Raw genomic sequence first — 13,090 nt, 5'->3', positions numbered from 1 at the left:
GAAAAACTGGATTTTTTTTTAATTAAATTGTTCTTTCTGAATTAAAAGTGTTTATTTTCTTTGTAAGGATCAAACTCATGACATCACTAAAAACTATTTTTGGCCTTTAATACATTTTGTCGTAATAGCAGCTAAATGAATCCTTGAGGAGGAACTGGTCTCTTTGTCACTCTGCTGCTCCACAGCAGAATATCAGAGTTATTTCTCAGCTGTGTGAGTAAAACTTTAAAAACAAAACAACATGTCCTGATGTTTGGTCCTGTTGATAAATAACAGCCTTTTAAAAGTTAGATAAATCCAGTGGCGATAAGTATCCCTGAACCAAGTCCTGCTTTGGTCTCATATTTAGTCACCGTCAGACCCTCTTTGCCTGCTTGGCAGCAGCAGCTCGTCTCTGGTTCATGGCTTTGGTGGACACACGGAGTTTACGCAGACGGAGCTGTCGAAGTCTGAGCTGCAGGTCTTTGGGCAGTTTACCTCCCTTTGCCAAAATCTCTTGCAGCCTCTGTTTGGGCATCTTGGTGAGGCGGAAGTCGCAGATTGTGGGGTAGAAGTCGTACATGACCTGGCAGGTGCGGGAGGAGGGGAGGTAGCCCTCGGCACTGGCTGTGACCCGGTACTCACCAGGGTTCAGCAAACGCCAATAATCCCCATCAGCAACTGGGAGAAGAAACACAGCTTGATTCTCACTCACTCAATTAACACAAGAGCCTTAGAGAAAATACATTGACACCATATGATGAGGAGGTAGAGTATCCCAAGGCCTTAAGCTTGTTAAAACTTAAATACATTGTCTTCCTGCCAAAGAAATAAATTTTAATTATGCAAAGGTTTTAAGTTAAACAAAGCCATATAAGGGGTGTGAATATCAAAGAATCTGAAGTGATATAAGAGACTGTACCTGATCTTATATGATGATCAATGTCATCTACTTTAATAATGGCATCTGGTATACCAGCCTCTGTGTCTTTGTCACGAACCACACCCTTTATGCCACGATGGACCTTATGAAAAGAAAAAACACAAAAATGAAATTAACCACTGACATGACATTAACTTTTTTAACCATGTAGTGCCAACATTTCATAAGTGTTGGACAAGGAGGGGGAAAGAAGCATGGATTTGTTTTTGGACAAAGAAAACAGTCAGACCTGCTCCATATAAACCAGCAGAGACTCTCTGTTGTTCTCCCACTCGATGGGAAGCTCACTGGCATGAGGAAATTTATCACATGACAACTCTACTGTCACCTCGAAACAGTTTGTGTGCAGGTAGCTGAAGTCGTTCATGCCTGGAAAAAGAAAAAAGAAAACCAGAGGAGTTAAATTTAGGATTAGAAAACAATTTCTACACAATCACAACACCAGAGTGACCGTTTTCTGAAGGTTTTATATATTATAGCTGCTTGTCTCCAGAAAAGAAAACTTTGCCAATTGAGTTGCTGACTATGCTGGTTTCATACAAGTCTTAGGGAGGTTTTGATACTGTCTTTTGCAGAATAGCATGTTCAATGTGCACATTTGGTGTACATAGTCTCATCAGTTTCAAAATAAGTATCATTAAAAGCAACAATCCAGTAATGTTTGATATGCAATTTATCAAATAACATCTTGATGACATATTTTGACTCTTACAGAGGTAAGAGAAAAACCAAAGTTAAACAAAAACAAGGAACGTTATAGATATATCATAATCATTCAAACACTGAAATGAACATTACCTGTTCATCTAAAATCTTGATTAGTTTGTACTTTAGATCACACAACATTGGATGAAGTACTTTGAAAAACACACATTTTCTTACTTCCTGGTACGTTGTGCCACTCTGCTCCATTGATGATGTTGTTGTATCTGAGGAAATCCTTGTTGTGGCAAGGACGCCGGTCTGGGTTGGACATCACCTTTTTATTACAGAAAACACGGGAACATTGTAAGTGCAGTTAGTTACCATCAGTGCTTCAAAAGTAAGGGAGTGACATAAAGAGGAGGGTAGACCTGATTGGTGCTGGCATATGCTGTGGCCAGCCAGCGGAAAAAGCTCTCATCAGAGGTCGGCGTGTGCTCCTGAGGAGCCCAGTCTCGGGTCATGTCAAATGGGTACGTAACCACCAGCTCTCCGCCGTGGAGGTTAGCACCCAGAACAAATGGGATGTTCTGCATCCAGTTGATCACAGCTCGGGTCTCTGAAGCTACCTGGAGTTGGTAAATTAGAGACTAGGAATGCATCAACATGATCCTGATGAGTGGCAAAGAGCCCATCTAGAGAGCAGTTCTTAGCTTTTCTGTGGTCATCAGTGCCAGTGCATCTGTACATTATCTTTAAACTGAGCAAAAATATCAAGAAGGAGGATAACTTCAGCAACCAAAGCCCAGGTATCAGCATTGGTAACGGGGCACAAACGGTGCATTCCTACAAGAGACTGTTATCTCAGTTTGAGATATTTCACTGCCACTTCTTTCACATCAGAGCACCAAAGAGCAAGAAAACAGCCCTGCTTAACTAGTTTCAGTCAGAAAATATATTTAACCATTATATTTCTGTGATGAAACATGAACTTACAAAGGCTTCCTCAGAGGTGTACATCTCAGGGATGGGGAAGTAGTGGTTAATGAGCTTTGACTTGTCAGTTTCAAGCTCTATGGCTGTCCACATTGGTGAGTTGAGGTCTGCAAAGTTATGGTTCATGTCGATGCCTTCATAGCTGTAACGACCCAGCGCCCACCCTGACAACTCTGAGCCCTGAGTAGTGAAGAAAGTTATTGCAGGACTGATACTCAAATCTTGAGCCAGCATAGTAAATATCTGAATGTTTTTCAAGGCACCTTCTTGTAGGCCATCTCATATCCGTCAGGGTTCATGGAGGGCAGCAGGTGGATACGAGTGTCCTTAACAAGGCGGACAATGCGCTGGTCACCACGTTTGTACTCCTGGCACATGTACTGCATCAGATTTAGAAGAAGCTCTCTGCCAAGCACCTCGTTCCCATGCATCCCTGCAACATACCGGAACTCTGGTTCTCCTGCAGAGGGCGCCAAATGCAAACATTGGTGAGTAGGAAAGAGGGCTGGTTTTGATATGAAACCATTTAAAGCATTTGATACAATTTTATGACGGTCACAGTGTAAAAAATAAGAAAGACAGAAGTCCAACAATCAAAACTCAGTAAAAAAAAGAAAAAAAAAGAAGAATTAAATGGCATCTCTAATGAAGCAGTGTGCCTGTTTCACATCTTCTACCATCAACAGTTATCAAAACTGTATGCAGCCAGAGTCCCTTTTTTAATACAAGCAGGAAAGCATCCCCTAAAGTTTACTTATAAAATCCACCTCTGTGACCAGCTCCAGTAAAAGATCTGGATCTGCTTCCTGTTTGTTCTACTTACACTACACTAACAGGCAGCTCTGAAATCTCACACATCCTTCTTACAACTCTTCATGAGGAGGAATGTTGAGAAGCAAATTTCTGTGACTGTCTCAATGCTGGATGTGCCAGTTTCCTGATCTCGATTTGTGCAGTCCTGTTTTGGAACATTCAGTTTGTATGCACTGTCTCCATTTCAAGCCAGTAGACATTTAAAGATACAGGAACAGTCAAAATATTAGTCGATAGACGCAACTAATATTCATAGAAGTTGCATAACTGAGAAAAGGAAAAGCAGAGGAAGATATCCGGCCACCTAACCAATATGGCATGTTCCTACTGTCACTGCTAGAGGGTAAAAGTTGATGAAAACACAGGGAACACTGAATTGCTTGGGGGAAAAAATGTTGAGGTGGATAACAAAGGCAGAGGAAGGGAAAAAATGATGTTTTCATTCATGCTGATGAACTGTAGCTCTTGCATTTAAAGAAACAAAACTGTAAGTTCTTACCAGTGCTGTTGTGCAAAAACCTGCCCACCCCCATTTAAAAGTCATTTATGATTACTACAAGCTGTGGTATACATTATTCATATCCATAAATAAATTTTGATTTAGAGGTCTAACTGTTTGGTTGTCATCTTCTCTCCCTCTGCTGCTTTCTCTCTGATTGATTTTGGCGGGAAAACGTGTCCATGTGAGACGAGTCCAGGAGGCCAAAGAAAATATTTGTTCACTACCTCAGAGCAAACTGAGTGGTTCTCTGGTCTGTATGAGTTTATGTGTCACACACAGTGAAGGACTGTGTGTGCAGATTTTCAGGGTTTGGACACACTGCAAGGTAGAAGTCTCTTTTAATAACGGTGTGATCACACAGCAGTGTCTGTTCCTCATTAGATTCAAAGATTCAAGGTCCATTCAGTTTTAAGAAACCCATGTAACTTCACCAACTGAACTGCTACATTTAGAAATAAACCACAAACCATTTAACATTTGGACTTTCCATTTGAAACAGGTCTGCTAGACTTGATTTGTAGAGTTTTTTCCAGTGTGTCTCACCCAGTTCATGTTTTCCAGGGTTGTCAGAGATCTCCATGACGTAGAGCTTTAGGCCCTTGTAACTCTTCCCAATGCTGTAGATACGAGTGATGTCAGGACATGCCTCATGCACCGACTTCATCAGCTGGTTAACAAAGACACAAAACATTAAGTAGATCAAGTTAACATAGCCACTTTTTTTGTCTGTCTCCTCACTTTTTGTAACAGTCTGTTGACCACAGACTGTTCAGACGGAGATGAGCCAGAAAGTTGAGCATTTGGATCTTGAATGTGAATCTATGTTTGTTTCTGTAGGTGGCTTTCTGACCACTGGATGCAGGTAACCGCAGGTAGTGGCAGCACAGTGAGGACACTAACATTAGGGTGTGAAACCTTTCATAATATTAGCTTTGGTCAAACAAAAACCAGTCCACACACTGTGGGAGTCTCATCAGCTCAATACAAACAGTGAGTAGCTATATCAGCTCCAGAGCTGAGTTGTATTATATTTTTTTTAATTATTTTTATTTAACTAGACAAAAGACCCACTGAGATCAACACCTCCTTCATCTCTTTTTTTTCAAGGGTGACTTGGCCAAGAAGGGAGCAGCACACGTCATAGTAGACAGAGAGGTAACAATAACATCTAGCATTAAAATACTAAATACAAGCAAATTGATAAAGATAATTTATATTCATGTGTGAGGAAGGTTTTCATTTCAAGAACAAAATCAAAATCATTGCTCTAACTGGAAAATGTGAAAAATGAACATAACTTTCCTTTATACTTTCTAAAAACCCTCAACTTGAGACACTCTCACCTTTCTCATCTCCTTGTAGTTATGGTGTCTGAAGTCCAGCTTGTCTTTGGACCCTGCTGGCTCTGTCTGCCACGGGTAAATATTATTAGGATCTGTGTAACAGAAAAGGTGCACGTCAAAGGGACCAAAAATGCACAGAACTAAACTTACATCATGAATTTGTACCCAGCAGTTGTAGTGTTGTACCTGGAACAGTGCAGCCCAACACCTCGGCTCTCAAGCAGATGTCACCTTGAGTACCGTTCTGGTACCAGGTCTGAGGGTTGATTCGAATGTAACGTGCCACAGTAGAAGTGTTAAAAAGGGCGAGGACGGGAGTTTCTGCATCCTGATTTCCTTCAAATATCTGCAACATGAGACGAGATAGAAAAACATAAGGAATCTTACTGTTTGGTCTCCTTTTTGTTCCACTTTTGACTAAAGACGAGCAATGTAAAGATTTTGTCCTTCATCCAGTATTCCGTACAAAATTTATAATCCAGCTTGAGCCTTGGTAGAATATAAATCTGCATGATTGGCAGCTCTTGGTCACATGTGGCTGTGGCACACATGCCTCATAACCACCTGAATACACAAACCAAACCAGGCTAAGACTGCCATGTTTCCAGACCAGTTTCAGGCCAACAGACAAAGATGTGAGGAGCTTCAATTTGGATATGTGGAGGTTCAATGAAACAGCGCTCTATTTATAACTTTTAAATATTATTATTTTATTATCTAAAAGATGGCGAAAAACTGGATATTTAACAGCAAAATCAGTTACATTCATTTCTCACTTTACTTTTATGTATGTTTAACTTTTCAGCCTTGTTTTTATTATTATTTTTTTTAGTGTTCAAAGTGTTTCCTCTTGTTCTTTCTTTTATTCTGCTATCACTTGAAGTTGTCCCTTCATTTAGTATGTCTTATTGGAAAACATGACTTTGAAAAAATATATATATATATACACACACACACACACACATATATATATACACACACACACACACACACACACACACACACACACACACACACACACACACACATATATATATATATATATATATATATATATATATATATATATATATATATATATATATATATATAGTATTGCATTATTGTTGGGTTTTTAAGATGTAAAGCACTTTGTAAAGTCTGTTTTGACTGAATAAGTGTTATCAATAATATCAAAACTAGACATTTAGAATTTATTATATCGTTTATTATTGTTATCAGCATTTAAAACTTTACAGATAGCTTCATTAATTGACTTTTTTTAAATTAATCTATTTATAGCCTTCAAAGGTAAAAAAAAAAAAAAAAAAAAAAAAAAAAAAAGTTATGAAACATAAAACATAGCCTGTTGCTGTCAATTGCATTTAAGGGTGTTATATGGATAATGTTTCAAGAACATCCACATGAACCATGGCCCTGAGTCTTCCGTCTCTTTTTCAGCTAAAACATTCCTTCCATAGTGCTTTAGTTTGTTAGCTTAGCCATATAATTTCAAACTTTAAAAAATCCTCAAGATGCTGTCAAAGAAAGCAACAGTTACTGTGACTCTTAAAGCATTGGATGGTCTGTATAATAGCCCCACATAGAATATAGTGAATTGTGAAAATGATACGAGGCTAAAAATTGACTGAAAAGACGAAACATTCACTCACAGCTTCTTGTGTCCCGTTCATGCATGGCTTCCAAGCCAGAGAGTCGTTACTAAACTGGACCTTGTAGGTGTGCACCACGTCCCAGCTGTTAGTGGGAAAGACACATTCAGCTCTTTGGTTCATATTAAAACTAAAACTACATTTCAAAACACTCCAATTTGACCATGATAACTGACCTCCAGATGGAGTTTCGACCCTGCAGGATGACACCTGTGAAGCGAGTCAACCGCAGAGCGTCCACTTCCAGCCACTGCTTTGTGTCTCTGGTCTGAGCACACCAGGCTCCATCGTAGATATCTCCATCCTCTATCCCAGACTGCAGCGCACATCCAGAAACAGATCAGACACATGCTCTGGTGTTGTTTGTTCTGTGAGTAGATTGTGTTTTCAGTTTGTGTCGTTACCTGGATGTTGAGTCGACCCCGATGAGGGCCCAAACCTCTGCGCTTATAGGATGATGCTCTCAGCTGTGTATCTTTGACTTTCAGTGACTCCAGACCCAGAGGGGGACATTCTGACACAGAAAACAGATTTATTCACTAGTATAACAGGAGGCAAAAGAGAGTGGCTATGTGGACACAACTGCTCCAGAGGTCAGTATTACATTCAATTTATGAGTCAAAGAAATTATGAGTAAGCAAGCAAAGCGTTGGCCTGTAATGTTAAAAATGATAATTTTGGCCCAGGCTCTCCTCCATACGTGACCAAAACGTGATCTGATTATCCAACAGATAATGTGTTTAAAGCTTCATCAGTGCCCAATGTACAGTCTGTGTTGTGCAGAGAATGTTTACATGTTTTCATCTTTTAGAAACAAGCTAACTATAAATTTCATTAAGATCTAAAAATGCCCAAGACTCATCTGATTGTCCTGCTCACTTTCTTATGAAAATTTGTTGAAGAAATTTTGATTGTTAGGGTAAAATTTAACATTGAACTGCAAGAAAGTCTCAGGCAAATCATCACCTTCACTGCAAAAAACTGAAATCTTATCAAGTATTTTTGTCTTATTTTAAGTAAAAAAAAAAACGTCTCAATGTAATTGGTATGAGCCACATCCATCTCATCAGTCCAGAAAATATCTTGTTTGAAGTTGTTTAAAGACACAAATGAGGTCTGAATTGCTTATAACACGTGCAAAATAATCATTTCTGTCTCTAAACAACTTGAAACAAGAAATTTTTCTGGACTGGTCAGTTGAATGTGGCTCATATTAAGTTTAAAAAGACATTTTCTACTGGAAATAAAACAAAATTACTTAATAAGATTTCAGTTTTTGCAGTGTTCAACAGCTTTGCTTTACTATACCAACATTTTATGCACAACTATACATCATATATACAACACTTATGTGTGCATATATGCTGTAGCACAAAGCATAAATATGAAAAAATATATATTTTTTAAAACTTAACCAAGGGAAAGCTAAGAGCAAAAAACAGTTCTCAATCAAGTGAGGAAAGGAGAAAACTGTCCTTAGTTGTTTTAATGTTATATAATGTTTATGAATTATATAACACAGAATGAGATTTTTAACAGAGTGAGTAATAGCAGATGGGACATAAGAAAAAACCCTGGAAAAACGTAGAAATGCATAAAAGAAAAAGTCCCCAAAAGTTCCCTACCACCATCAGAGAAAGCATATACTGGGAAATAAAGACTTAAATGTATAAAAAGAGGATTTTTTTCTAACATCTCCAGGTTAATGAAAAAAAAAAACAGAAATGTTAATTAAAGAGAAGTAAAGCAGGAAATTTAGAAAGCACAAAATGTTTCTCAACATATCCAGCGTCCTCTCCTGCTCTATTAAAATCTCAGACAGGCCCTCATTGTCTGGAGGGTTCAGCTAGGTTCAGCCTGTATCTCTGAGCCAGAAAGTTTTACTGCCTGCTAAAAAGTCTTTGGCTAAAGTACAGAGGCAGAAAATGACTGCTGACAGTAGGTGGCATTTTATTTGAACACCTTTTTTACCTTGTGGTCCAACTGGATGTCTGCTGTCTCACAGTGTTACTCAGCTCTAAAAAAGTAGTCTTTGTAGTCTTGTTGTAGTTAATGTGACCGGTGGTTTCCTTCCAAGCTTCTGATCTTTAAAGAGACTGAAGCTGAGCCAGAAGCTCTTGGCAATTTGACAGTGATGCCCGGAAGAGGAAAAACTGTCAATTATAGCACATAGGAAGTCTCTAGCTCAGCCGATTATCTGGGTGAATAAATATAATGTAAATAAATCAGATTGTTAGGGGGCAGAAATGAGCACTAGATGATCATGAATGGCATCAAATGCGGGGTTGTTTGTTGTCTGCTCTTCACTAAAAACTTTGTTTCACGTTGTTTTATGGCAAGATCCGAATCTTTCATGATGTTTTCAACCCTTTTCTGACCCACAAACATTATCTTTAGCCCAATATATGTACAATTTCATCTTTTATGCACATCTAGTCTTGTGTCCTCACACATGGTTTTTGAACTCTGGATGTGCATGAAACACATTTTCACAAGCGAACCTTAGGCCACAGTTGGCCCTGGGCCTGACATTGGACATACTCGACTTAAATGAAAATAAATGATAAGCTGCTTATTTTGTATTTAAAGAAAAGCTTAATATTCAGTCAAAGTTGAGGGTGGATGAGTAAATTTCAAAGTAAAGTCTTACTGTTGCATCACATGTGACCAAACAGTTTAGTAAATCAACTAATCAAGCAGATTTTCCTTAATCGAAAAAACAGTCAACGATTCTCACACGAAAAGAAAAGAACAAAATGAGAAGCATTTAAAAATTAAATCCATGGCCATCAAAAAGCTGTTTGGTTGATTTGGAAACTTTTATGAAGTGTGAGTAGATCTCCTTTAATCTCAAACCAGCCACAGAGGTTTTGTGAGGTTAAATGCTTAAAAGAAAATAGCTGTGGCTACCAAACTTCTGCACAAACACCACACTTTTTTGTAGTTTGTCAAGTTACATAATACGGAACCACATTCTCACACTTAATCCCCAGTCAAGGAAACTTTCTGGCACCGTCAATGTCACACATGCACTAATGGGAAGACCTGAACGGGTCTGAAAATCAGCTATGTTTTGACAGGATGTAAACATTCCTTACTGAGTGTATATTTCCTCTACAGGCTTCTCTTTGCGTTCTTTCCCTACACATTCATTATATACACAAGCACTTTATATACACATATTTCCACAGTTGGCCTATTTCCTGTCCAGTTTTCACATATTTGTATGCAATTATATCAATTTGTAAAGTTACACAAAGTAGCCGGGAGAGGAATGAAGTTTATTTTTTAAGGCTGAGATTTAAATGTGAGAACCACAGAACTTTGAAGAACTCACGCTACATCAGCTAGAGGTTTTATAAAAGGGTTAAGGTTGTGAGGAATGTCCGAAAGAGTGTTTCAAGCAAGTGTGAAAGAGTAGAAAGCTGACAAAAGTAGAGTTTAATGAGGAGATCAAAGAAAGTTTAAAAAACAAGGAGGAAAAATATGAACAAGGTCTGCAGAGGTCAGAGATGACTCGTCACATCTAGGAGACTAAAACCTCTCCTACCATTCAGTCCATCTTTTGTTTTAAGAATTTTTGAGTAGAGTTAATCTGGGTGGGCTTTTGCAGCAAAATGTCAAATCCCTGAAGCAATTTGCCCTTTCAATATTTTCTGAAAATATTTAAAAGCAAAATTAGATGTTTGTTTGAAGTTGGCAGAAGGAAAGGCAGCATGAACACAATGGTTATCACTTTGTCAAAGATCGTCTTGGTGTGAGTCTTTGCAAGTAGCAGATTGAATTTATCAATCTCAGGATAAAGGTTAATTTATACAGTATGAGGTCTCAAAATCAGAGACACAAAAATCAGATTTAAGACTGGACTTAGTGCTGTATCATTGAATAGTTTTATGTTTGTTTATTTTGCTTTGTTTTGTCTTAAGTGGGTTTGCATCAGACAACAGGTCATTGAATTCTACAGATCCTCAAGTTCTTATCAAGTTTCAGGGAACTGCTTCGGGATGAGTTAAACTCTCCATGAGATCAAAATAAACCCACATGTCCAGAGCACATAAAACTATTTCCACTAAGGTCCAGCCCTTGCCTGATGAACATACTGTATAATCCACATACATACGTGGGACCGTCTCCTTGGCCACTGACCGGCTCACGCTTTGTTTGACATGTGGTTTGGTTTTCTTTAACACCTTTGGCTTCTTGGAGATGAGTTTGGATTTCTTCAGGATCTTTTTGGGCTTCTTTGCTACTTTAATGCTCCTGGTCGTTCTCCTTTCTAGAAAACAGCAAACTGTTTTATGCATTGTGGGGAGCATGCATCCTGAGCAAACAAACCCGCTACAGAAATAAGCAATCCAGAAGTCAATTTTATTTTTGTACCAGGCTGTGAACATGTTGAGTTTTGCAGTGAAATCAGCATTTTTAAATTGGTGTGTATGTAGTTTCTGCTATATCCGAGTCAGCCTCAAGTGGACACACAATGAACTGCAATTTTCAGCACCAACAAACTGGCTTCATATCTCACAGCTTCCCCCAAACATCCTCAGTCGTAACATCCACAGAAAACACAAGAATCCAAAACAGTTCATCCACAACTTAGAGGGAGCATCACTTTGGCTGAGTTAAGTTATGAAAACATCAAACACATTACACAGGAAGTCACTGTGCCCAGTGAAATGTATCTACAAAACTAGTTTAACAGTAATTAAAAAAACAGGACACATATTTCCTCGTGTGTCAAGTCTCCAACTGAAAGCTGTGTTTATAATTTAATTTAAAAGCTAGGACTAGATAAACCATAACATTAAGATAAAAATACAGCAAGCAGCACAAACTTGACACTGAAATAAAATAACTCCTGCCAGACTGAAGGTTTTGGTTTTTGGAAGTGTACATTTTAGACCCCTGGCTGCAGCCACAGCTTTACTGAGTGTACAGATGAATGTAAAGTATGTCTGTATGAGAGGCTTAAAGAGATCCGTTTAAGTTGTGTGAGGGGTCTTGTTCCTCCTTTTTTTTCTGTCTGAAAAATCACACAGCCCATCTGGTTTCCATCAGTAGAAAACACACAGTGTGCGGAACATCCTCCCCCAAACCCTCGGACACTGACTCTCTGACCACAGATATGCAGAGACCCACACAGCTCCACCACTCTAAATAATGATCTAAAACGGGATATTTAATGATTCCTTTGCATGATGCTGTTTAATTTCCAGAGTCATTTTCAAGTTAAACTTCTGAGTCATTGTATGATTCATGCCATTAAATGGTAGTACATAATGACATCTGACCTTTGGCATACTTTGGTTTGGTTGGACAGATGCCAGAGACATTTCCTAAATCTCAGAGGCTCTGAAAACGTTCAGCTTTGTTACATTTAACAGACTGACTTCAAAAATTAAAGTTCTGTTTTATTTCCCCTCTTGGGGTAGTTTGCCTAATAACTCTACCAGAATGGCTGTTTATGGGAAAGTAATGGCAGGCATTTAAATTCAGGCACTCGTTTGTCTGGCTATAAAAAGCACCACTTTCACAGATAAGAACAGCATCTTTCCAAAAAAAAAAAAAAAAATCAAGCTAAAAAAGATAAAGCAATGAAATTGTCTATCATAAACACTGTAAAACATTTAAAAAGGTTAAGAAGACACATGATAATATCCACTCACCTAACTCCAAGGGACCTTCATCGTCCTCTGCCTCTTCTGCTTGTTTCCTGAGAACTTTTTTCTCTGTGGTTTTACCTGCAGCTTTAGTTGTTGTTGTGGTTTTTGGAGGCTCAGTTGTTGTGAATCCTGTGCTGAGACCCTCAGTAGACTTAGGTTTCCCTGTAGATAGAAGGCTCTCAGTTGCAGTAAATGTTGCGTCTAAAGCCACAGAAGTCGTGCCATTACCAGGAGAGGATGAAATGAGGCAAAAAGATCCAAAGTAGAGAAATAAAAGCAAGAAGGGGTGCACAGCTTCTGCCATAGTAACTTTTCCCTGCAGAGATCCTCTGATACTGAATCCTCATTCAACCTATCTGGCATGCTCTGCTGCACAGTGGTGAAAAAAACAACATCCAGGCAGGGACTTTCAAAATAAGAGTATGGGGGAAAGGATGAGCTCAAACATTTCAGTGATGAAACGTCCTTAAAGTATACAGGATAGAAATGCAATAGCATCAGGCCATTAGCATGTTTTTTTTTAGTCTATAACAGGGATCCCAAACTTTTCAGCCCTG

At 38.6% G+C, this 13,090-nt stretch overlaps 1 protein-coding gene across 1 annotated transcript; it reads right to left on the bottom strand.

Annotated features, from left to right (window-relative positions):
* Positions 1-41: 41 nt before the first annotated feature.
* Positions 42-12,849, bottom strand: LOC141793397 (putative carboxypeptidase X1). The gene is made up of 14 exons (XM_074674083.1): positions 12,537-12,849; positions 7,275-7,384; positions 7,047-7,186; positions 6,871-6,955; positions 5,405-5,564; positions 5,219-5,310; positions 4,419-4,542; positions 2,824-3,020; positions 2,561-2,740; positions 1,996-2,193; positions 1,805-1,901; positions 1,152-1,291; positions 902-1,004; positions 42-660 (listed from the first exon to the last, which is right to left on the bottom strand). The coding sequence occupies exons 1-14, from the start codon at positions 12,835-12,837 to the stop codon at positions 356-358; spliced, it is 2,232 nt and encodes a 743-aa protein (XP_074530184.1). The 5' UTR covers positions 12,838-12,849; the 3' UTR covers positions 42-355.
* Between the last annotated feature and the right edge of the window lie 241 nt (positions 12,850-13,090).

This window comes from Halichoeres trimaculatus, unplaced genomic scaffold (assembly GCF_033239565.1).
Source record: "Halichoeres trimaculatus isolate MK-OKI-2021-1 unplaced genomic scaffold, fHalTri1.1 fHalTri1_scaffold_7, whole genome shotgun sequence".
In the NCBI taxonomy this organism is placed as follows: domain Eukaryota; kingdom Metazoa; phylum Chordata; class Actinopteri; order Labriformes; family Labridae; genus Halichoeres; species Halichoeres trimaculatus.
This window is presented reverse-complemented; position numbering and strand designations above follow the sequence as displayed.

Coding starts and splice junctions, on each gene's coding strand:
- LOC141793397 (XM_074674083.1), bottom strand. CDS start 12,837: ATGGCAGAAGCTGTGCACCCCTTCTTGCTTTTATTTCTCTACTTTGGA. Junction 7,187..7,274: donor GGGGTCGACTCAACATCCAG/GTAACGACACAA, acceptor TGTGCGCTGCAG/TCTGGGATAGAGGATGGAGA. Junction 2,741..2,823: donor ATGAGATGGCCTACAAGAAG/GTGCCTTGAAAA, acceptor TTCACTACTCAG/GGCTCAGAGTTGTCAGGGTG.